The sequence below is a fragment of the Ursus arctos genome, unplaced genomic scaffold, assembly GCF_023065955.2.
Source record: "Ursus arctos isolate Adak ecotype North America unplaced genomic scaffold, UrsArc2.0 scaffold_26, whole genome shotgun sequence".
Taxonomy (NCBI): domain Eukaryota; kingdom Metazoa; phylum Chordata; class Mammalia; order Carnivora; family Ursidae; genus Ursus; species Ursus arctos.
In genome coordinates, this window is record NW_026622941.1 from 44,284,971 (window position 1) to 44,309,112 (window position 24,142).

Below are 24,142 nucleotides of genomic sequence, written 5' to 3' on the forward strand. Positions count from 1 at the left end.
ATATATGAATATTTCAATCATAAAGAAAATGTCTAACTATCATTAGTCCTATATTTCACAAATTTTTAAGTGTTTTAATGAGCTAAGAATTTTTGAAGAACATTACATATAGACATTGGTATTAATTTTCTGGACGTTATAAGAAATTTTTCAATAATTTTTAGGCTATACATAGAAAATACATTTAAGGTCAAGCTTATGTTCTATTTACAACATTGAAACAGAATTCACCTCATTTGGAAAAAATTAGCTAAATTTTAAATGATCTCTCAAGTTCAAAAAGGGAAAAGGAAAAAATTAAGTAGTGTTGTTATCATAACCTTAAGTAGTTATGTATCTTTAAGTAGTTAAGTAGCTATGAAATTTTAAGTAGTTAAGTATCATAAAATTAAGAAGTGTTAACTAGTTGTTGATATCATAGTATCATAACTGTTGCTTAAATGAAACCATCAGTTAGAGTGACCTAGGTTGATATACTTTTAACTATCATCTATCCTATTAAATTGGATCAATTTTTTAAACTTCTTTACATTTCTAACTACTTCTTTTTTCTGTCTGTAGCTTTTGTAAAAATCCTCTTATTTGCAATTCTGAAATGTTTTCCTACTCTATTTCATAAGACTCAAGTCTGAAATGAGGAATCAGTCAAGAGAGATCGAGTTCGTTCTCCTAGGATTGACCGACGACCCACAATTGCAAATTGTGATTTTCATATTTTTCTTTCTAAACTATGTGTTGAGTGTGATGGGAAACTTATCCATCATCCTTCTTACCTTGCTGGATCCCCGCCTCAAGACTCCCATGTATTTTTTCCTCCGAAATCTTTCCTTCTTGGAAGCTTCATTGACAACAGTCTGTATTCCCAGATACCTGATAAGCATCGTGACTAAAAACAAAATAATTTCCTACAATAGTTGTGCATCTCAGTTATTCTTTTTCCTCTTATTAGAAATTACAGAATTTTACCTACTGGCTGCCATGTCTTTGGACCGTTATGTAGCAATCTGCAAACCCCTACATTACCCCATCATTATGAACAATAAAGTGTGTTACCAACTTCTATTCAGTTCATGGACAGTTGGCTTTCTGCTTTCGTTTCCACCAGTGGCCTCTGGACTGACACTGGACTTCTGTGCTTCCAGAGTAATTGATCATTTCATGTGTGACACTTCCCCTGTGCTGCAGCTTTCCTGCACTGACACTCATTTCCTGGAATTGCTTTCCTTTGTCTTATCTCTTGTAAATCTCCTGGTCACGTTGCTGTTACTGATTCTTTCTTACACATATATTATCAAGACCATTCTAAAGATCCCCTCTGCTCAGAAAAGAACAAAGGCTTTTTCTACTTGTTCTTCTCATATGATTGTAGTTTCCCTTACTTATGGGAGCTTTATCTTTAATTACTTAAAGCCAACAGCAGAGGAAAGGGTGACTCTATCCAAAGGTGTAAGTGTTATTTATACCTCGGTTGCCCCTTTATTAAACCCTTTCATTTACACTCTCAGAAACCAGCAAGTGAAACAAGCCTTCAAGGACATACTCCAAAAGATTTTCTCTTTTTTTAAAAAAATGAAAATTTAATTTTATAATGATGGAGAAAAAAGTAAATACAAATATTGACTCATAAGTTTCCTTAATCTGTCCTTCAAGAAGTTCACCTCATAATATTTTTTTCAACTCACAATATTTTAACCAAACCTTTCAGCACAGAGCATCTTTTCCTTTCCACTTCTCTTTATGATCATAATTCCTTTCAGTGCTACAAGATGAGTCATCTATTAGGTTATCAACAAAAATGTGAAAAATTTTTGACTCTACAAAACATGGTACTGACCCCCTCAAAAAATGATTTTAAATAGATATTCATCATAAGAATTTTATAGAATTATACAGACATCAATAAAACAACATGCACTACCACTGGGACTCTAGGAAGTTCTTCAAATGTCGTTCAAATGTTTTCAACAAGGCAAGAAAAAAAGGCAGGCTTCAAGTCATAAAAACCTGATATATTCTAAAATGTAGGAGGATGTTATTTGGTAGGTCTATTGAGCTGAAAATCTGGAGTGAGTAAGAATCACATACATGGTTGGCTTATTAAAAAACAAGTCAAAGCTCTCATTCTTAAAATGTCTTTTCAATTTACCTGGAGTCCAGTATAGAAACATGGATGGCAGGTGATTCTAATGCAGGTGGTACCTATGAGAGTTTTCTTTTTTAATATAAAAACCTATATGAGCAGGGTTTTACCTTATAACAATTGCTAGGTTAGATGTACTGAGAATAGGTTTTTGGATGTTGGAATCTGGGAGATAAATTAGAGGGCTAATATTTTAAACTAAAGGAGTTATTTGGGAGTTGAAATGCAATAGTGTCAATGAATTTGAAGCTCCAGGAAGTGGTTCCAGAGATATTTAGGAAAACAAAGAGCAATGGTTGGACATTTGGTTATATGGGATCATTGAAATAATATTAAAATAATTATTTGGGACTCCCTTCGCCTTCCCTACTGCCCACTCCTGCACATATTCACTCATACTTTTAATGCTTTTAAAGAAGAGAGTGTTACTGGTATCCTGTCAGATACAATAAATAAATAATAAATAAATAAATAAATAAATAAATAAATAAATAATAAATACGGATCTCCAAAGAAATCCATGAAATATAATGAGTTCCATATTGCATATAATATGCCATCAGAGAAATATGAGTGACGAAATCATTAAGGTATTTTATGCTATAATCCTATCCATGTAGCCCTGAGAAGAAAACAATTTCAGCTCAGGTTTGTGTTCTGATTTATTTTACTATTTTAAGTCAACACTGTTTTTTTTTTTTTTTTTTAAGATTTTATTTATTTATTTGAGAGAGAGGGAGTGAGAGTGCAGCAGAAGGAGAGGGAGAAGAAGATTCCCTGCTGAGCAGGGAGACAGATGCAGGGTCCTGGGATCATGACCTGAGTTTTATCAGCTAAGCCTTCCAGAGACCCCTTAAGTCAAAACTGTTAACCATGTCCTTTTCCAAGGCAATTACAAGGGAATAAGTTCAATTATTGTATTCAAGGCCCTCAAAACTTTCCAATAAGCACTTGAAAAATTACTTGACCCTTTTTAGATTTGGATTGTTAGAATTTTTCTCATTCTTTGCATTGTCATTTCACTTTCCTGATAGTGTCCTTTGGTCACAAAACTTTTGATTTTATTGAAGTCAAATTTTTCTATTTTTTAAAGAATTTTCTTTACATGTGCTTCCGGTGGCATATTTAGAACACCATTGCTTAATACAACGTTGCAAAGATGATACCTGCTGTTTATTCTAAGAACTTTATAGTTTTATATCTTACATTTAGGTCTTTGGTTTCTATTGAGTTAATGTTTGTGTATTATTTGCTGTAGAGATTAAAGTCAACTTTTGCATAAAAATAGTTATCACAATATGATTTGTTGAAAGACTATTTTTTCCCCATTGAATAATCATGGAATCCTTGTTAAAAATCAATTGATGATAAATGTACAGGTCTCTTATAGGACTCTCGGTTCTATTCTTTTGAGCTATTGCTCCATTCATGTGCCAGTATCACACTTTCTTGATCACTGTATCTTTATATTAAGTTTTGAAATTGGAAAGTATGGCTGTTTCAACTTTGTTCCTCTTTTTCAATGTTGTTTTGGCTATTCAGGATCCCTTGCAATTACATATGAATTTTAGGATCACATTGTTCATTTATGCAAAAAAAGCAGTTGAAAATTTAATAAGGATTATATTGAATCTGTGGATCAGTTTGGGAACTATTACCATCTTAATAAACAATGTCAAGTCTACTATCAAATAACATGAAATGTCTTCTTATTTATTTAGGATTTCTTTATTTTTTTAAGTTCTGTTATTTTCTTGGATAGAATATTGTACCTCCATGGTTAAATTTACATAAAATAACTCCTAGAACTGAACAATAAAAAAGATCAATCAAAAAAGTATAGGCAAAGGGACCGATAGAAGATATGCAAACAGGAAAAAGCACATGAAAAGATGCTCAAGAACAGTAGTATTTAGGAAAATGTAAGTCCAAACCACAGTGACATACCACGTTACAGCCACTGGGACAGTTAAGTATGTGTATGTGCATGTGTGTGTGTCTGCCTGTGTGAGTACAGTTACATAGATCACAAAAAATAGTAAGTGCTGTTGTACAGATAACAAGTCATGATGTACAGAATTTGGAACCCTCATACGCTGTTGGTGGGAACGTAAAATGTGCAGCCACTCGGAAAAGTTTGGCAGCTCATCAAGACGGTAAATATAGAGTTACCATATAACCCAGACATTCTACTTCTAGGAATTGACAACATATGTTCACACAAAAACTTCAACACACATTTTCATAGACACACCATGCATAAGAGTCAAAAAGTAGAAACATCCCAATTAAACTTCTAGTGATGAATGGATCAACAAAATGTGGTACCCATATATTTTATTCATTTTCATTTTATTGTGCTTTGCTTGGTTGCACTATGCATAACTGTGTTCCTATAAGTTGAAGGGTTGTGACAATCCTACATCAAGCAAGTCTATTGGTGCCATATTTCCAATAGCATTTGCTCATCTCTGTATCACATCGTGGTAATTCTCGCAATATTTCAAGCTTTTTCATCATTATTATACTTGTTATGGTGATCTGTGATTGTGATCTTTGATGTTACAATTGTAATTGTTTTGGGACACCATAAGCACTGCCCATATAAGACAGCAGCTATAATCAGCAAATGCTGTGTGTGTTCTGACTGCTCCCCTGACCAGCTGTTCCCCCTTCTCTCTCCTTCTCTCCTGGCCTATTTCTTGACACACGCCAATATTGAAATTGGACTAAATAATGACCCGATAGGACCTGTAAGTGTACCAGGGAAAGGAAGAATCACACATTTTGCACTTTAAATAAAAAACTAGAAATGATTAAGCTTAATGAGGAAGGCATATAAAAAGCCAGATAGGCCAAAACCTGGTTCTTTTGTACCAGTTAGCCAAGTTGTGAATACAAAGAAAGAGTTTTGGGGCACACTGGGTGCTTAGTTGGCTAAGTATCCAACTCTTGGTTTCTGATCAGGTCATGATCTTGTGGTTGTGGGATTGAGCCCTGTGTCTGCCTCTCAGCTCAGTGTGGAGCCTGCTTCAGATTCGCTCTCCATCTCTCCCTCCTGCCCTCTCTCTCTCTCAAACAAATAAATAAATAATCTTTAGAAACAGAAAAAACAAAATGAAGAAAAAGCCTCGGAGGAAATTAAATGTGCTATTCCAGTGAACATGCGAGTGGTAAGAAAGGGAAGCAGCCTTCTTGCCGACAGGGAGAAGGTTTATTCTACTGGATAGAAGATCAAATGAGCCACAATATTCCATTAAACCAAAGCCTAAACCAGAGCAAGGCCCTAATTCTCTTCCATTCAATGAAGCCTAAGAGAGGTGAGGAAGCTACAGGAAAAGTCAGAAGCAAGCAGAGGTTTGTTCATGAGGCTTAAGGAAAGCAGCCAACTCCATCACACAAAAGTACAAGGTGAAGCAGCAAGGACTGATGGAGTAGCTGAAGTGAATTATCCAGAGAATGTGGACAAGATAATGAATGAAGGTGGCTACACTAAACAACAGATTTTCAGTGTAGATGAAAAAGACTTATAGTGGAAAAAGATGCCATCTTGGACTTTTATAGCTGGAGAAGAGTAGCCAATGCCTGGCTTCAAAGTTTCAAAGGCTAGGCTGACTTTCCTGTTAAGGCTAAGGCAGCTAGTGACTCTGAGTTGGAGCCAATGCTCATTGCCCATTCTGAAAGACCTAGGCCTCCTAAGAATTATGCTAAATCTGCTCTGCTGGGGCTCCGTAAATGGAATAACAGAGCCTGGATGACAGCACCTCTGTTTACAACATGGTTTATAAATATTTTAAGCTCACTGTTGAGATTACTGCTCAGTAACAGGTTCTTTTCAAAATACTGTTGTTCATTGACAATGACCTGACCATTCAAGAACTCTGATGGAGATGGACAACACGATTAATGTTGTTTTTATGACTGCTAGCACCACCATTCTGCAGCCCATGGATTAAGGGGTAATTCTGACTTTCAAGACATAATTTAGGAAATACAATTCATAAGACTAGAGATGCCATGGATACTGATTCCTCTGATGGATCTGGGGAAAATAAATAGAAAATTTTCTGGAAAGGGTTTACCATTCTAGATGCCATTAAGGACATTTTTTGATTTGTAAGAAGGGGTCAAAAAGTATCAACATGAATAGGAGTTTGGAAGAAGTTGAATGCAACATATAATATTTATAAATATTATCCATTTTTGTTTTGTGTAGAAATAATTGAACCCCAGACTTTGGTCAAATTCACTTATATTATACCAATGATAGTGACTCTTGAAAGAAATTCAAGGTATGATTTATTTAAAGCTGTCTTTGGGGATCTTTCCATATTTTAAGCCATTTATAAATTAAGAATTCCTGATACATTCTAGTTGTGTCAGTGTAAACAAATGTATTACGTATACCTTACATAAAAGCAAATGCAATCATTTTAATCCAACAAATTTGGACAACAATTGACAAAGCATATATAGAATATCTGCATCATACTTAGTAATCTCCTTGGCCTCTTCAGAGCCATTCCCTCTCATCTCCATGCCTGCTATTGGATTCAGATATACACAGATGTCTCTTGGCCACATAAATTACTTTTGCTTTTTTTGGAATTTCTTATAAAAGAAATCACAAATTGTGAATGTTGAAGTCTGGTTTCTCTTGTTCAGACATATTTTAGAGATTTACCCATTTTATTGTGTACATCCTTAAGTTCTTTCTTTTTTGCTAATGCAATTTAGTCAAATCTAAATTTAGCATATTTGATTTAGCAGATGTAGAATCTCTGGCATCCTTTCATCTCAGCCAGCTTTCCCTCCTCAGTTCCCACATGTTGGCGTTCTTATTCTCTGAGAAATCTTTCCACAAGACTGAATCATTTGCTTTGGTCAGTGTAATAATCAAGTACACACCATATTCTGAAATGCCAGTCCCTAAAAGCCTGTATCCTCCCATAATGTCCTTCTGAAATAAGTGTCTGCCAAAGGAAAATTAATTGGGGGCAGGGAGGTCATTCCCCTATGCCTTGGTGACTCTACTGCTCCATTCCCATTCTCCATGGGAGTTGGCATTACAGAATTACAGGAATTGTCTTTCGAGGAAAGTAAGAAGGATACATGAAGGGGAACACTATTCCCCATTTTGTTGCTCTTTGGGCATCTCATCCCACCTGCTAATTAACATCTTCTACTCTCCTTTTTGATGGAGCATGTTGCAAGACTCAACCTGCTTTTCTCCTTTGTGCTAGTAGCTCACTTGATCTTTTGGGGTTTATACCCACAAAGAGTTGCTGTGGAATAGTACACTGTCCTACTGCCTGTCTTTGCTAACCTCTCATGAATCAGCATATTTGGTTTAAGGCTATACTGCCACTTATATATGGAATCACAAAATGTTGTAATTATAAGAAATCATAAATTTGCAAATTCTTACAGCATGGATCCTATATTGGTCAGGGTTCAGGTGAAAGTAGGATTTCTGTAAGCACTCTGGAAAGAAAGGAGATAATGGAGGAATTATAGCTTTTAAAAATAATGAAAGAGATAGCTATGGAAGGAAAAGTTTGAATACCAGAGAGAATGTTGAGGAAACTAACACCAAAGATCTCATGTTGAAGCCTTGTGAGAATGCTTCAAGAAAGCTTAATGGAAAATCATAGCAACTCTCAGTTATTTCTGAGAAAGCATCTACCAATAGTCTTAGTAATAAAGTTGGTAGTTTTCAAATACTTTTGAAAATCCACCGTGAATCTAGCTTTCATGCACCAGCCTGGCTACAAACTGGAGAACAATGTCCTCTGCTTCCCTTCTGACTTCCAAATTTTGCACCAAGTCCTCTCACTGACAAGTCCTAAATTAGAAAAATAAAGGGAGGGGAACTCTCAGAAATAGCATCCCAGTTTCTCCACAGCACTGAGAACAACTGAGAAAGTATTATGTGATGTTGAGTTGGCAACAGACAGTTCAATGCAGATACTTTGAAAATAACCAAAGACGAGTCTCAGAAATAGCAAATTAGTGCTTTTTTCACTGGCTGTGCCCAAAGTGTAGTATCAGTATTGGGGGGCAACTTAGAAGAGATGAGATGCAGGGCCCCAGGGTGGCTCAGTCAGTTAAGTATCCAACTCTTGGTTTTAGCTCAGGTTATGATCCAATGCTTCCTGGGATTGATCCCCATGGGATCTGCCCTTAGTGGGGAGACTGCTCCAAGACTCTCCCCCTCTGCCCCTCCCCCACCTATGCTCTTTCTTCCTCTTCCTTTCTAAATTAAATAAATAAATCTTCAAAAAGAAAAAAAAAAAAAAGAAGAGAAGAGATTCGTTTTGCACCCTCTTGAGTTCAATTTACCCCCACTATGTAGGATACTATGTCCAGATCCTGACATTATGAATGCTTAAATGCATGTAATCCACTCATGTTATTTCCAATACCTTTGGCAACACGGTTGAAAATTACATTTTACAAAGTAGAATAGATGAGCTTCTCTTGAAAGAAAGAAGAAGAAAAGTGAAAAAAGTAGGATAATAAATTGTAATATTAATAAAGTAGTGTAATTCCCCATGAGGCTAGCAGAGCTCTGAATATTAAGCTCTAGAATGTCCCAAGGAGAATAAGACCACTGCAACAAGGTCTTGTAAAATAAATTATTTTTACTCAGGGAATACCAGATCCTAAAAGGAGAACAGTTCATTTATTCATTAATCAATCAATCAATCAATCAATTCTTTTTATTTGTATTTATTTATTTTTTGCTTTTTAAACTCTTTATTTAAATTCCAGTTAGTTAATTTACAGTGCAATATATTAGTTTCATGTGTACAACACACAGACTCAAAACTTCCATACAACACATGGTGCTTATCACACAGCAAGTGCACTCTTTAATCCCCATCACAAAGTTTCACCCATCCACAACCCACCTGCCCTCTGGTAACCATTAGTTTGTTCTCTGTAGTTGAGAGTCTGTTTCTTGATTTGCCCGCTCTCTCTTTTTTCCCCTTGCTTGTTTGTTTTGTTTCTTAGATTCCACCTGTGAGTGAGATCATATGGTGTTTGTCTTTCTCTGACTGACTTTTTTCACTTAACATTGTATTCTCTCTGTAATTTGTCTGTTGTAGCTAATGCTGCTATAAACATCGAGGTGCATGTGTCCCTTTGAATTGGTATTTTTGCCTTCTTTGGTAAATACTTAGTACTGCAGTTGCTGGATCACAGGGTAGCTCTATTTTTAAATTTTGAGGAATCTCCATACTGTTTCCAGAGTGGCTGCACCGCTCTGCATTCCCCATAAAAGTGCAAGAGGGATCCCTTTCTCCACATCCTTGTGAACACCTGTTATTTCTTTTATTATTGATTTTAGCCATTCTGACAGGTGTGAAGTGATATCTCATTGTAGTTTCGACTTGCATTTCCTTAATGATGACTGACATTGAGCTTCTTTTCATTTGTCTGTTAGCCATCTGGATGTCTTCTTTGGAAAAGTGTCTATTCAGTTTTTTTAATTAATTTATTTTTATTTTTATTTATTTATTTTTTTAAAGATTTTATTTATTTATTAGACAGAGAGAGACAGCTAGCGAGAGAGGGAACACAAGCAGGGGGAGTGGGAGAGGAAGAAGCAGGCTCATAGTGGAGGAGCCTGATGTGGGGCTCCATCCCAGAATGCCGGGATCACGCCCTGAGCCGAAGGCAGACGCTTAACCGCTGTGCCGCCCAGGCGCCCCTATTTTTATTTATTTTTTAATAATAATTTTTTAAATTATATTATGTTAGTCACCATACAGTACATCCCTAGTTTTTGATGTAAAGTTCCATGATTCATGACTTGCGTATAACACCCAGTGCACCATGCAATACATGCCCTCCTTAATACCCATCACCAGCTTATCCCATTCCCCCCCACCCCGAAGCCCTCAGTTTGTTTCCCAGAGTCCATAGTCTCTCATGGTTCATTCCCCCTTCTGTTTACCCCCCCTTCATTCTTCCCTTCCTTCTCCTATCGATCTTCCTACTTTTTATGTTCCATAAATGAGTGAAACCATGTGATAATTGTCTTTCTCTGCTTGACTTATTTCACTTAGCATTATCTCCTCCAGTCACGTCCATGTTGCAGCAAATGTTGAGAATTGATGTCTTCTGTCCATATTTTATTGGATTACTCACTTTCAGGAGGTTGAGTTTTATACATTTTTTATATATTTTGTATACTAATCCTCTATCAGATATGATATTTGCAAATATCTTCTTCCATTCAATAGATTGCCTTTAAGTTTTTTTTTTACTGTTTCCTCTGTTGTGCAGAAGCTTTTTATTTTGGTGTAGTCCCAATACTTTATTTTTTCTTTTGTTTCCCTTGCCTCAGGAGATATATCTATAAAAAAGTTTCTATTGCCAAGTCAAAGAGCTTACTGCCTGTGCTAGCTTCTAGAACATTTATGGTTTCAGGTCTCACATTTAGGTCTTTAATCCATTTTGAATTTATTCTTGTGTGTTGTGTGAGAAAGTGGTCCAGTTTCATTGTTTTCATGTTGCTGTCCAACATCATTTGTTGAAGAGAATATCTTTTTCCTATTGGATATTCTTTCCTGCTTTGTCAAAGATTAGTTTGGCAATATATTTGTGGGTTCATTTCTGGGTTTTCTATTCTGTCCCATTGATCTGTGTGTCTATTTTTGTGCCAGTACCATACTTTTTTGTTCACTACCACTTGGTAATGGAACTTGAAGCCGAATTGTGATGCTTCAAGCCTTGCTTTTCTTTTCCAGGGTTGCTTTGGCTGTTCAGAGTCTCTTGTGGCTTCATACAAATTTTAGGATTGTTTGTTATACCTCTGTGAATGCTGTTGGTACTCCGATAAGGATTGCTTTAAATGTGTAGATTGCTTTTGGTAGTATGGACATATTAACAATATTTGCTCTTCCAATCCATGAGTATAGAATGTTTTCCATTTGTTTTTTCATTTCTGTTATCAGTGTTTTATAATTTTCAGAAAATAGTTCTTTCATCTCTTTGGTTAGTTTTATTCCCAGGAGCCTTATAATTTTTGGAGCAATTATAACTGGGACTGATCCCTTGATCTCTCTTTCTGCTGCTTCATTATTGATATATAGAAATGCAACAGAATTTTGGACATTGATTTTTTTTTTTTTTTTTTTTTTTTTTGATCTGAGACTTTACTGAATTTGTGTTATCAGTTCTAGGAAGTTTTTGGTGGAGTCTTTCACGTTTTCTACATAGAGCATCATGTAATCTGCGAATAGAGAAACTTTTACTTCTTCCTTTCAGATTTCAATTCCTTTTATTTCTCTTTGTTGTCTGATTCCTGTGGCCAGGACTTCCAGTACTCTGTTAAATAACAGTGGTGAGAGTGGACATCCTTTCTTGTTCCTGACTGTACAGGAAAAACTCTCAATCCCCCCCCCCTTAGGATGATATTAGCTGTTGTTTTTCATAAATGGCCTTTATTAAGTTGAAGTATGTACCCTCTAAACCTCATTTGTTGAATTCAAGCTTAAGCTTAAATATCCACATTTGTAACATGAAACTTACTCTAGCAAGGATGACACTCATTAACAAGTAAAATACAATTACTACTATGAAGATGTAACACAGGGAATTACATAAGTTTGAGAAAACCAAGGAATCAAGAAGACTTCATTAAAGAGTAAAACTTAACTAACATTAACAAAAACAAATGAATAAACAAACAGACAAAAAGCAGAAATACACCATAAATCCAGACAACAAACATGTGGTTGCCAGAGGGGAGGGGGGTACAAAATGGCAGAAGAGGAGTGATAGGTACTGGCTTCCAGTTATTGAATAAATGAGTCACAGGAATATGACCTACGGTGTAAGGAATATAGTCGCTGCTGTTGTAATAGCATTCTAAGGTACCAGATCATAGCTACACTTGTGGTGAACATAGCATACTGTATAAACTTGTCAATTCATTATGCTTTCCACCTGAAACTAATATAACAGTGTAACTAATGTGACTAATAGTTATATGTCAGTTATACTCAATACAAAACAAACAAACAAATAAATTAGTATTGATGAACGATTAGAAGTGAATTAGGATGCCAAAGAAACCACTTCCAGTAAGGAAAAGAACATATGTGAGAGTGAATGACTTTCATTCATGATTTCACTTAATCTTTACAATATCCTATGAGTTAAGAGTACTAGTGCTCTCATTTCATGAGTAGAGAAATTGATAGAAAGGTTGAATAGATTTTGTGAGTTGAATAAATTTTGCAACTTTACAAAGTTATTGGGTCTCTTTAACCTCAAAATCTAGGGACTGTGATTGGGTCTTTATGGTAATTCATTGTGTGAATTGTGGCTTCATTTTTGTCTCTCTGTTTATAAACTGTGGAAATGGTTTCTAACATCTGTGATGGCTAGGATGCAATGGAAAGTGTTTATCTTTGTTGTAGGAAGGAAATTTTGAAGTACCTATCAAAATGTGATGCTCATATATATATTTTATTCTAGTAGTTGCATGTATGCAAATGGATGCATAAAAATGGACTTAGCGTTTTAGGTAATGATGTGACATTGGTAGCAAGCTAATTCCCTGAATCTTAACAAATAATGAAATTATTAAATTATTCGAAGTTAAAAGGATGAGTCCCAGCTGTGTAAGTTGACAAGGAATGATACCTATTACATATTGTTAACTGAAAAAAGAAAAAGAAAAATTGCCAAATATTTCTGTTGTAAAATTGCATTATTGTATTTAAAAAATTCGCTCTCCGAGTGTGTGAATTTGACTGTGTTTGTGAATGAAATTTCTGATAGAATATACTATAAATATTTAATGCTGGTTAATCTGGAGATTTGAGGGCAAATGGAGGATCAGTTAGAAACATAAGGGCCATTCCATCTGTCATTACGTACCACTGTGCTGCGGTTAACGTGGAGCATGAAGTCAGCCCTAATGCCTGGCTTGCTAAAATGTAGCAAAGAGGCAGGCAAAGGCGGGGAAGTCCTCCAAGAAGGGTGTAGGCCTTTGGAATGCCCAGGCCTGCGTGACCACTCTGCCTTTGGAATGCCGCAGGGAGTTGCCTTGGATACTTTCTCAGCGCAAACAATCGCCCTGTGATTTAAGAGGTAGGCATTGTCCCTTAGGCTATGTTTAGCAGAACTGGTAGAGCACGCCCAAATTAGCATGTCGCATCTCTCCCATAAACAGATCCTCCCAGTTTCAGTAAGACCCCGTGTCAACATCATGTGCGTGAGGAACAATGATAAAGGATTTGTGATTATCCTGAGGCACCAATAAAGCGGGAACAAGGAAGAGCAAAGGGTCCTCACCTCTGAGCGTTGACCCTGTTGCCTTGTCCTCTCTTTCACGAGGAAGTTTGGAGTCATCTTTCATCCGTCAGTACAGGGGTTGCTGGCCATTCCCAGCACCACTGATTTTGATAATTGATTTTCTGACACTTATTTCTCATGGCATAAAGTCTATATAACTTAACACTAAAAAATTAAAAACTGAGTTTCAAATACCCTTCTGATTTTTTAAAATATTACAATTATTTCTTGATTCATTAATTCTTCTTTGTGCTGATAGGGATGTATACATGAATAAAACCCGAGTGCTACTGTCAATGAAGGGTTGGAGCTCATCTCTGTATTAAATGTACCCTAAAGGAATTGAGAATAAATTATCTCCTGAGTGAAGACTGAAATTTAGTTAAAACACTCTCAGGGTTACAATAGCAGCTTTTTAAAGTTTAGGTTAGAACAATGTTTATGTTTATATGGAAATATAAAAGAGATAAAGAAAAATTCCTTTACTTAAAGGAGAGGCTGTAGAAAACTTGTATGTAATCAAGCCTGCATTTTCTCTGTGTGAGAGGATTTTACCTAAGAGGGAAGAGTAACTCCTGACAAAAAGCCTCCAAAAGTAGTTTACGGAGGCATTGCCTCTCACATTTTAAGTAAATTAAGAAAATCTGGGATTATATTTCTGTCTGAAATTATTAGACATATCAGAAAGTAAGTATGTTCTGTATGTGTCAATAAATATATTTTTATCTTTCTCACATGCAAAATGTTATTTTTTGTTTTTGTTTTTAACATTTTATTTATTTATTTGTCAAAGAGAGAGAGAGCACAAGCAGGGGTGATGAGGGAATGAAGGCAAGCTGAGGACAAAGCAGAAACTGACACCCTGCCACCCCCCTCATGTATTCAACATTCCTAGGCACTCCTGGCTGCCCTAAAACTAAAGAAAGGAAAAAAACAAATGGTTAACTGACAGAGATCACAATCCTTCAAGACCTGAGTCTCTGTCAGTTGACACCTGTCCTAGTGATTTACAAGGAAGAAGCTTTCTTAACAATAGCCTAACTTCCAGAGACCCATAATTCAGTTTCCTGGAGCCCTAACACTACCATCCCCTCCATAAAATTGAGGGAGGCTGAGGCAGAAGGAAATGTAAATAAAATGGATTTCATTTAAACCTGAAGGCCATTGACAAGGACAAGTGGTAGGAGGAAAGTAACATTCTCCTGGGATCTCCCAACTGTCTTACTATTAACACCTTCTACAGGGATCAACAACGTTAACTTGACAATAGCAAGGCCTCCAGTGTCCTGCGAGTCTTCTTTAACATATGAAAGTGCTTTCTCAGCCTCCCCTTTTCCTCACCTCCCCCAACCCCATGGTGTATAATCAGCTGCCCCTCACAACGCAGGGCAGCAGCTCTTTCTGCCCAGGGGTCCTGTCCCCGTGCTTTAATAAACCACCAATTTTGTACCAAAGGCGTCTCAAGAATTCTTTCTTGGTCATCGGCTCAGGACGCCACCCCACTGAACCTCACTATATTCCATGACCTCATCAGGGGGAGTAGCAGGCAGAGGGAGATGCAGGCTCCCTGATGAGCAAGGAGCACAATGCAGGACTTGATACCAGGACCCTGGGATCATGACTTGAGCAGAAGGCAGACAATGACTGAGGCACCCAGTCGTTCCAAAAGGTTATTTTGTGGAATACATTGCAAGGATCCCCAAATTACCACTTTAACATATTTACTATTTCTATGTTTTGTTGAAGCTAGATCCTAATATTGTAATGAAAGAAAACTTATAAATGTACAAAAATAAAATTAAATACATTGAAAGGATAAAATGTAATTGTAAAAATCAAAATAAAAATACAAAAAAAAAAAAGAAGAAGAAGAAGCATTATAAACAGACGGGTGAACAGAGCAGGGCTATACAATATACCGTGAGTGTACTTTAGTTTGGTAGAAGAAACTGCATCCCAAAATTGTAAGGAAAAAATATAAATATACATAAATAAATGCAATGAAAGGATAGAATTTATGTGTAAAAATGAAAATTAAAACTATTTTTTAAAAAAGTTGATAACGTAAGAAATTGGTTGAACAGGAAAATACTAAAATTGAAAGACTAACGAATCATGGGGAAAAAAACCATGAATTCTATATACTGTTCTCCCTAGCAATGGAGATTTGCAACTCCCTATGATCTGTAAACTTGGCCTTAGTCAGATATTTTTGCTGATTTTCTGGGGAAGGGTCTGCTGCACTGATTCTCCAGTGTCTTTGCTCCCTTGAGGGGGGTGTGCTGCACCACCCTTGCCAGGGCACCAGGTTAAGTAATCTGCTCTGATTGCTCCTGTAGGCTTCTGTTCCCTGAGGGCTTTCCCTGCCTCTTCAGAGGATGAGAATGAAAATTGCAGCCTCCCAGTCTCCAGTCCGGGAGTCAAAAGCAAGAGTCCCCACTCCTCAGTGCACGCTCAGGGAAAAGCAGTCAATCACTCTTGTCTCCCTGGTCTTCATCCACACTCCAGGCTCACCCACTGTGCAAATGCGTTTCTATCTCAGGCACATAACCCCATTTCAAGTCTCCAAACCCTGGAAAAACCTGGTTCAATGGCCTGAGACCTTAGTGAGCAATCCCTATAAAAAACAAATAGAATTTTTCATAAGAACAAATAATCCTAAAATATGTATGGAACCAAAGAAGACCCCAAATAACGAAAGCAATCCTGAGAAAGAACAACTAAACTGGAGATATCCCAATCTCAGATTTCAAGTTATACTACAAATGTTTGGTTATCAAAACTGTATGATTCTTGCACAAAGATAGACACATAAATCAATAGAACAGATTACAGAACCAAGAAAAACCTATGATCATACTGTCAATTAATCTATGAAAAGGAGATAAGAAAATACAATGGGAAAGAACACTATTTTCAATAAACAGTGCTACTGAAAATCATTTCTCTTGTGACTATTTCCTCATTTTACGACTCTCGTGCTCGGATACATGGCTTTTAGAGATGATTGGCTTTTACTTTGCGTTTGTTACTCTGCTCTTCACTTTGGCCTTGGTGATTCTTTCCTACCTGTGCATCCTTAGCACCATTCTGAGAACTCCGTCTGCTGGTCAGAGGAAAAAGGCTTTCTCCACGTGTTCCTCTCACTTGATTGTCATTTCCATCTCTTATGGGAGCTGTATATTCATGTACGTCAAGCCTTCAGCAAATGAAAGAGCATCACTGACCAAAGGAGTAGCTATTCTCAACACCTCAATTGCCCCCATGCTGAACCCTTTTATTTATACCCTGAGGAACCAGCAAGTAAAACAAGCTCTCAGAAACTTGCTTCCTAAAGTACTGTTTTCTAGAAACAAATGAAAGTATGTATGAACATGAATGGATGTCATGGTGAAGACCCAACAAAGGACAAATAAAATTTCAACGTCTAGAGTGTCTTCCAATAGCCATCTCCCAGGTACTTGCAATGGTGTGTTCATTTCCTTAAGGTTTCTTTTAAACCAAAAAGTAACTTGTTGCATCTTTCTTTCAAACCCTCTTTGGGTTCCATTTCCTCATTGGTTTACAGTACCAAATAGAACATTAGTGGCTATAAACAAAAATCATTTTCCTGATTGTTCCAAATAATAAAAATACTTATTTTTACTGTAAAGACTTGAGTAAACATTCTTTTCATGGATTTATTCTTAAATCTTATGTTCTGTTACTAATATCACATTTTCTTTCTTTTTCTTACATTTCATTTTAAATCTATAAAAAATATGAAATAAACTACCTAACAACCATATTTTGTGCACACCAGCTGCATATCTGCCCAGTTCTTCACATTCAGTTGTGTGTTTATTTTACAGCTTATAAATTATTTAAAAGTCACACAACTTTTTCTTTCTGGTTATGCTTAGGGCACGTGTTATGTCTTTTTTCTGTACTTCCCTTGTTTAACTATATTGTTATTATTTTTTAAAAATTTTAATTATTTATTTGAGAGAGAGAGAGAGCATGAGCAGGGGGAAGGGGAGGGTCAGACAGAGAGGGACAAGCAGACTCCCGGCTGAGTGGGGAGCCTGATACAGGGCTCAATTCCAGGACTCTAAGATCATCACCTGAGCAAAAGTCAGACACTTAACCAACTGAGCCACAAGACACCCCATATCTGTATTATTTGTGTAAATATGTAAGAGATGAAGATATAGGCAGTCACCATTACACCTATGCCACATGAGTGTTGGATAGGAATTTCATAAATAATAAAATCTCTTCTATAGAGCATAATTATTCTGTGCCATATGCTCAACCATGTATGTCCTAAATAATATTGTTCTTAATCTTCACAGCTATATGGCAACATAGACTAATTATCTCTGTTCCAGGTGTGCAAAGTGATGCTTGGAAAGGCTGAGTAATTTGCCTGAGGTCTTGAGGTATAACAGCCAATGTGATAACCTAGTTTTGAAAAACAAAACAAGGAGACAAAAAGTTGTGTTTATTTCATGCATATTTAAATCTGTGGGATCCTGAAAATATCTATAACCTTTACTTAGGACCTGTACAATTTTATTGGTGTTTTACACTCACATTATATCATTTGGGCATGATTATATTATTATAGTCTAGTCAGGGAAGGTACTAATTCCTAATATTATACTTGACATTTAAAGTAGAATTTTAATCAAATGAAACAAGAAACTCTTCAACTGCTACTGCTGGTGAGCAATAGAGTGGGAAGGAAAAAATGTATACAGTATAAGCAATATTATACTACCAAACATTCTTATGGAAGGCAGATTAAAAATATGGAGTAAAGAATGGAACCATATGATCATTGTCTTTCTCTGATTGACTTATTTCACATAGCAAAATACCCTCTAGTTCCATCCATGTCAACACAAATGGTAGGTAGTCATGCTTTTTGATGTCTCTTAACTCTGGGAAACAAACAGGCTTGTGGAAGGGGGGGTGGATGGGAGGATGGGATAACTGGGTGATGGACACTAAGGAGGGCATGTGATGGGATGAGCACTGGGTGTTATATGCAACTAATGAATCATTGAACATTACATCAATAACTAATGATGTATTACATGTTGGCTAATTGAATTTAAATTAAAAAAAGGATGGACTTAGTACTATGTAGCAGATAATTGGTTTTTAAAAAATGGCATGGGGTAGATATGCATTCAGTAGAGATATGCATTAGGAACTAGGTGTTTGGTTGTTAATCTCTGAAAAATAATGTTAAGGGAAGCAAACTTCACCTACAGTGGTTGTTTGCTTGTCTTTTTTTTTGTTTCCTGTCTCATTGGACACTGTCCCCCAAGATTCCTTTTCAAATTCAAAACTAATCTGTATGATGTTTTATATTCCTTAGTGTTTTGTGTGCAGTCCTGCTCTGGCAGTTTCGAGTCACTGCATTATTCCCAGTGAGCCAGCAGCAGAGAGAACACATCAAACAATAAGTAGCTTATGCTACATAAAATCTGTGTAGAAACCATACCAGACAGTTTTAAAACACTTTCTGATATTTTTTTCTTCTTCATATATTTGTTCCTTTCTCACTCTGTACTCAAAGAAACATATTCCCTCTAGGTAAAATGGAAAATTTAAGACAAAAACATTAACAGTAGAAAGCAAAATGGTTCACTGAGAGGAAATGTGTCCAGGACTGCGGAGTTTCCCTGGATAGAACAATAGCAACTGCTAATATTTTTTTATGTTCCAGCCATTCTGTGTGTTAGTGAGTCTGTAGGAAAATCAGAGGTAAGTCAGACATATGGAAGGCAACGGAGTCCTCCAAACTGTATCATTGCTTCATTACTTATCAGCTCAACTTTTAATTAGATTAAATAGGGCTATTGGAGTTCTATTATGCAACTAGATATAGATTTCTGTATGTTTTGTCTTATTACATCAATTTATTCATTCTCTATTAAATGAAAAGCAGGAAATTACCATCTCTGTGCCTGTGTTTCTAATTGAATATAGGCTAGGTAGTACTTTCTTTAAGAGAATAGACTTTAATTTTAGGTAGTCCCTGATTACATTGAACTGTAATAGCTATATGAATATATCTAAGGTACAATACCAAACGACCCTAGTTCTTCATTTGGAAATGAAGATAAAGTTCCATAGGTGTGTCATAAAGGCTAAATGAGATAGAATGTATAAATCCTTAGTATGTCATTGGAATAAATAATGCCTTTCCTTAATCACAGTTACTATGAATATTCTCCCAAAGTTGGAAATCAATTCCAACTAAAAGAAGATAAATAAACCAGCTCTTCTTAAAGCATATTTAGTGCCACATGCTTTATACAGCACATTCATTTATATTATTTCAATTAATTTCCAAATTTCATGTCCATGTGTACACAGAAGTTAAAGAAATTAAGTACCATCCAAAGTCACAAATCCATTAAGCGGCCCATTTGTATTTTTAACCCATGTTTCTCTAACTGCAGAGCCCATATACTTTCTGCAACAGCAATTTACTGTAGAGTGTCATATGTAAGAAATTAATAGTTTTGATACCATGATCTTATTATGAATTTATGTACTTTTCATTTTTCCTTTGATTATTGATGACTAAATAAAGAACTGAAAGTTTGAGGGTAGGAGTTGGTATTTGCCGTAAACTGCTACAGATACAATCCTTCCACCAACTCAATGGGTTCTCCACAGAAGTCTTTTTCATTCAGGCCAAGAGACACTCTTGAACAGAAAACCTGTGTCATGGCCCAAAGCCCAGAAGGATTTAACAGTGCCCAAGGAAATTTAGAGTAATTATGAAGCCACACTAGATGTTTCCCACAACATTGAATTAAAAAGCTTTCATTTCCCCTAATAGATTAGTCTAAACCCTAAACAACTACTTACACACCCAAAGTAGAAAGAAACAGAGTGATGTGATTAATAAAGCACATTAGTTGGAAGATACGATTTGCGAAGTCCCTCCCATGATCTCTGATGAGATTTAACTGAAGAAGAGTGAATTTATTAAACATAGAAATAGTTGAAACAATTAGACTCTCAAAGTTATTGCATTACTAAGGGAGATGTCCATCCAGTGCGACTAAGACATTAACAACAACAACAAAAACAACAACAAGAGCAACAACAAAAACGAAGTGAACCAAAAATAAATGGAGTCAGTTTAAGGCTCTTATCTCAGTCTCTGAAAGGAACACCCTTTTGGTCCTTAGAGCGCAACAGGCCCTTTTATATAGAGTCCCTTTCTCAATTTGGGCACCAAAGAAGTCATCAGTATCTAGTTTATCTAAGGGTCACTGTTAATACTAACGTGATGGTAACAGTTTTAAAAGGGCATGACATAGTGGTATTCTCAGAATGAAACCTTGAAGGTACTTTGTGACCATCTTACTTAACCAATATGGAGTATTATTGTTACTTTCATTTTGAACAGCTCAAAGAGTATGTCTCAGGGGTTCTTAGAAGGGGTTCTTGATTTTGATGAAATGGGTGGACGATAATTTAAGTTTAACCTAAATCATGTTCTTCTAGGGGAAAGATGGATCTGCATTCAGAAATAACAAGATGAGCTAAATGCTTAGAGATATTCTTCATACTCTGCTTGAGTACATCCTTGGGATGGCTTCAGGCTTGAGGAATCATATGCACCTTGTAAAACATTGAGGTTTTTTCTCTGCAAAACTGGTGAGTGAATGGATGAATGAATGAATGAATGAATGAATAACAACCATCAGGCTTACATGATGTTGGTAAATGAACACAGTCCACTGATTTTCATTAACATTTTTACACAAATAGTGTAGTATACCTCCCCCAAGTCTGTGATATTGGATCGTCTTTATGTGACAGTTTCTTTAAGTATGTTCTCTGGTCCTACAATACTGACCTATCAGTACTCAGTTTCAGTGATGTTCATATGAACCCTTCCTATCTATTAATACCTTCCTTCATTGCTCTTCATACATTCCCTCAAAGCTTTAATCAGTAGTCAAAATATGTAAGTCAGTCATGGTATTATTTTTCAGATAAGTCTTAAAATTGATAGGAAATGTAAGAGGAAGAAAAAATATGCAAAATATTGAAATACAGCACATTGGCACATTAATACCTATGGAAGAGTAATAATATAGGTTTTTTAACCTGGATCTACAATGCCAATAAAATAGTGCAGAAATTTTAATCTTGACATTTAAATCAAATATTGCCTATTTATTGAAAATGTATTTTGAGACTTCCAGGTGTTATGAAAAAGTGAAGTGAGTCTTCAATGAAAAGGAAACCCCGATGAAGGCGGAGTGATGCTGCTGAGCAGAATAATCTTAGTTAAAAGAGTGAATTCTAAAGAAATTTAATGAAAGTAATTTTAATATAATGGTTTATGAAGTTTTGTTGAATTACATATCAAAAAAATTAGGCTTCTTTTATATGTCCTGTGTCACAATTTACTCAATATGGGGAATTTAGGCCCAGTGAATAGATACATTTTGAAAAGTAGGTAAACTAAGAAAACACATCTTGTAAAACAAAGATTCAACCTACGTACTATTCAGTCAGGAATTGGGAATATAATAGAGAACTCCACTGGATGGGTGTCTGTGATGTAAGAACAAACTCAACATAAGTTAATTATTAATTAATAGACAAGTGTTTATTATAAGCCTCCTAGGGTTCTTCCAGGCACTGGACTGTGTTGCAAAGGTTTGAAGGTCGGACTCTGTCCTAACTTTCAGACATTCACGCATAGTGGAGGAGATCACAGGAGATTTCAGCACAGATGTGTAGTGGGCTGGGAAGAATCAGTCGAACACTTTACGGGACTCACACAAAGGGCATTAAACCTAGTGTTGTGGGAACAAGAAGGTGCTTTGGTGTATCACTGAAATCTGCTACCCACAAGGCTACTTGCATACAGATTTTCTATTTAAGGCACGTTTCACAATCATTGTCAGAAAGGTCACTCTTACTACAGTGGAGCAGAGAAACACAGTGGATATCGGTAGCCTTTGGTAGTGATGTTGAAGTGCTACAAATATCCAACAGGCCTCAAATGTGGTGACCTTATCTTAGCTGAATGAGAGCAGAGAACTGTTGAGGGACAGAGGGTGTGACGGAGGGCAGGAAGCAGATACACCGTGGTGGGGAGAGGTCACCACGTCAAAGTGGAAAATCAAAGCTAAGATTCACTTGCCCAGAGCCTCCTAGATACTATACAACCAGATGATCCCACCTCACTTTTTTGTTATTGTTATTGTTCCTACGTGATTTTCTTGCTGTTACTTTATTCGTTACTACTAATTTTAGACAAAGCTTTTAATACAGGACACCATGTTAATCCCAAAGGTTTTCACCAAGGGATTTCTCCATTGAGCAATCCTTATATAGCTTTTATAAAATGCTAAGCATTTTTCTAAATGTTTCACATATTAGTTCATTTAATACTCACAATAACTTTATAAGAAAGGCCTGTATACAGAGGAATAAACTGTGTTTATAGAAGAAACAGAGACAGATTACACGGTTTCACACCTAGTAAGTAGTTTGGATTCAAACCTAGATATCCTCACTCTTCCTGATGGAAATAACTATGGTAATATCATTTAATATTTTTTTTTTAAAGAGAAATTAAAACTTACTACTTCAAAACCACATACAAGTAAAGAAATTAAACTATTTGCCGGTGTTTTCTTGGTGAATGTTTACCTAACTCTTTAACTGAGGGAAGTGCTTCAATAATAATAGTAATAATTATTATTTTAAATAGAAAGAGAAGTCATTTGTATAGGATTACAGGTCATGGTAATTACATACAGGCTGAAACATCATAAACTATGGTTAGGGATTCAGATGTGATCAAATTCAGTTCTTTTCTTTTTTTTTTTTTTTTAAGATTTTATTTATTTATTAGACAGAGATAGAGACAGCCAGCGAGAGAGGGAGCACAAGCAGGGGGAGTGGGAGAGGAAGAAGCAGGCTCACAGCAGAGGAGCCTGACGTGGGGCTAGATCCCACAACTCCGGGATGACGCCCTGAGCCAAAGGCAGACGCCTAACGACTGCGCCACCCAGGCGCCCCTCAAACTCAGTTCTAAGCTCTCCAGCTTAAATTATTTCCTGCCTCTTTCTCCCCTCTGTCTCTACCATGTAAGGTTGCTGGCGGTGATGACTCTAGCATATCTGACCCATGAGGTAGTAGGAGGAGTTGGAAAAGCTGAGAGTATTAAAGTTGATCAGTGGCTAATGACAAAACACGTAAACGTCATTAAAAAACACAGGATCTTTCCCAGTTTGAGGATTCTCAATGTAATTAAGCTTTAACTTACAGACAATGGGAAACTAGTAAACACTTGGAGCGAGAGCACAAAGGCGGTCTTCCCTGGAAAGAAAACTCATGCGCACATCCTTCAAAGTTAACAGGTGTTGTTTGGAGTCAGAAAAGCCTGGGGAAAATCCCTGCTCTAGCTCTTTAAGCTCTGTGATATGGAATGTTTTCAAACTTGTCTAAACTGGAGATTTCACCTGTAGAAGACAGGAAATTAATGGATCATTGTTATTATCAGTTCATGTAAATTCTCGCCTGTAGAAGAAAACATGTAGTATTTCTGCCAAATTCTGGCATCACACTTGGACCTTTTATTCGAGTTTGTTCCTTGTGTTTTCTCCTAGAGGTCTGGCAGGAGAACAACAAATAAGCAGCTGAAGA

General features: G+C 36.4%; 1 protein-coding gene across 1 annotated transcript; it reads left to right on the forward strand.

Moving 5' to 3' along the window:
* Positions 1–603: 603 nt before the first annotated feature.
* Positions 604–1,581, forward strand: LOC125282296 (olfactory receptor 6C6-like). Its single transcript, XM_048216760.1, has one exon. The coding sequence runs from the start codon at positions 634–636 to the stop codon at positions 1,579–1,581; it is 948 nt and encodes a 315-aa protein (XP_048072717.1). The 5' UTR covers positions 604–633.
* Positions 1,582–24,142: the final 22,561 nt, after the last annotated feature.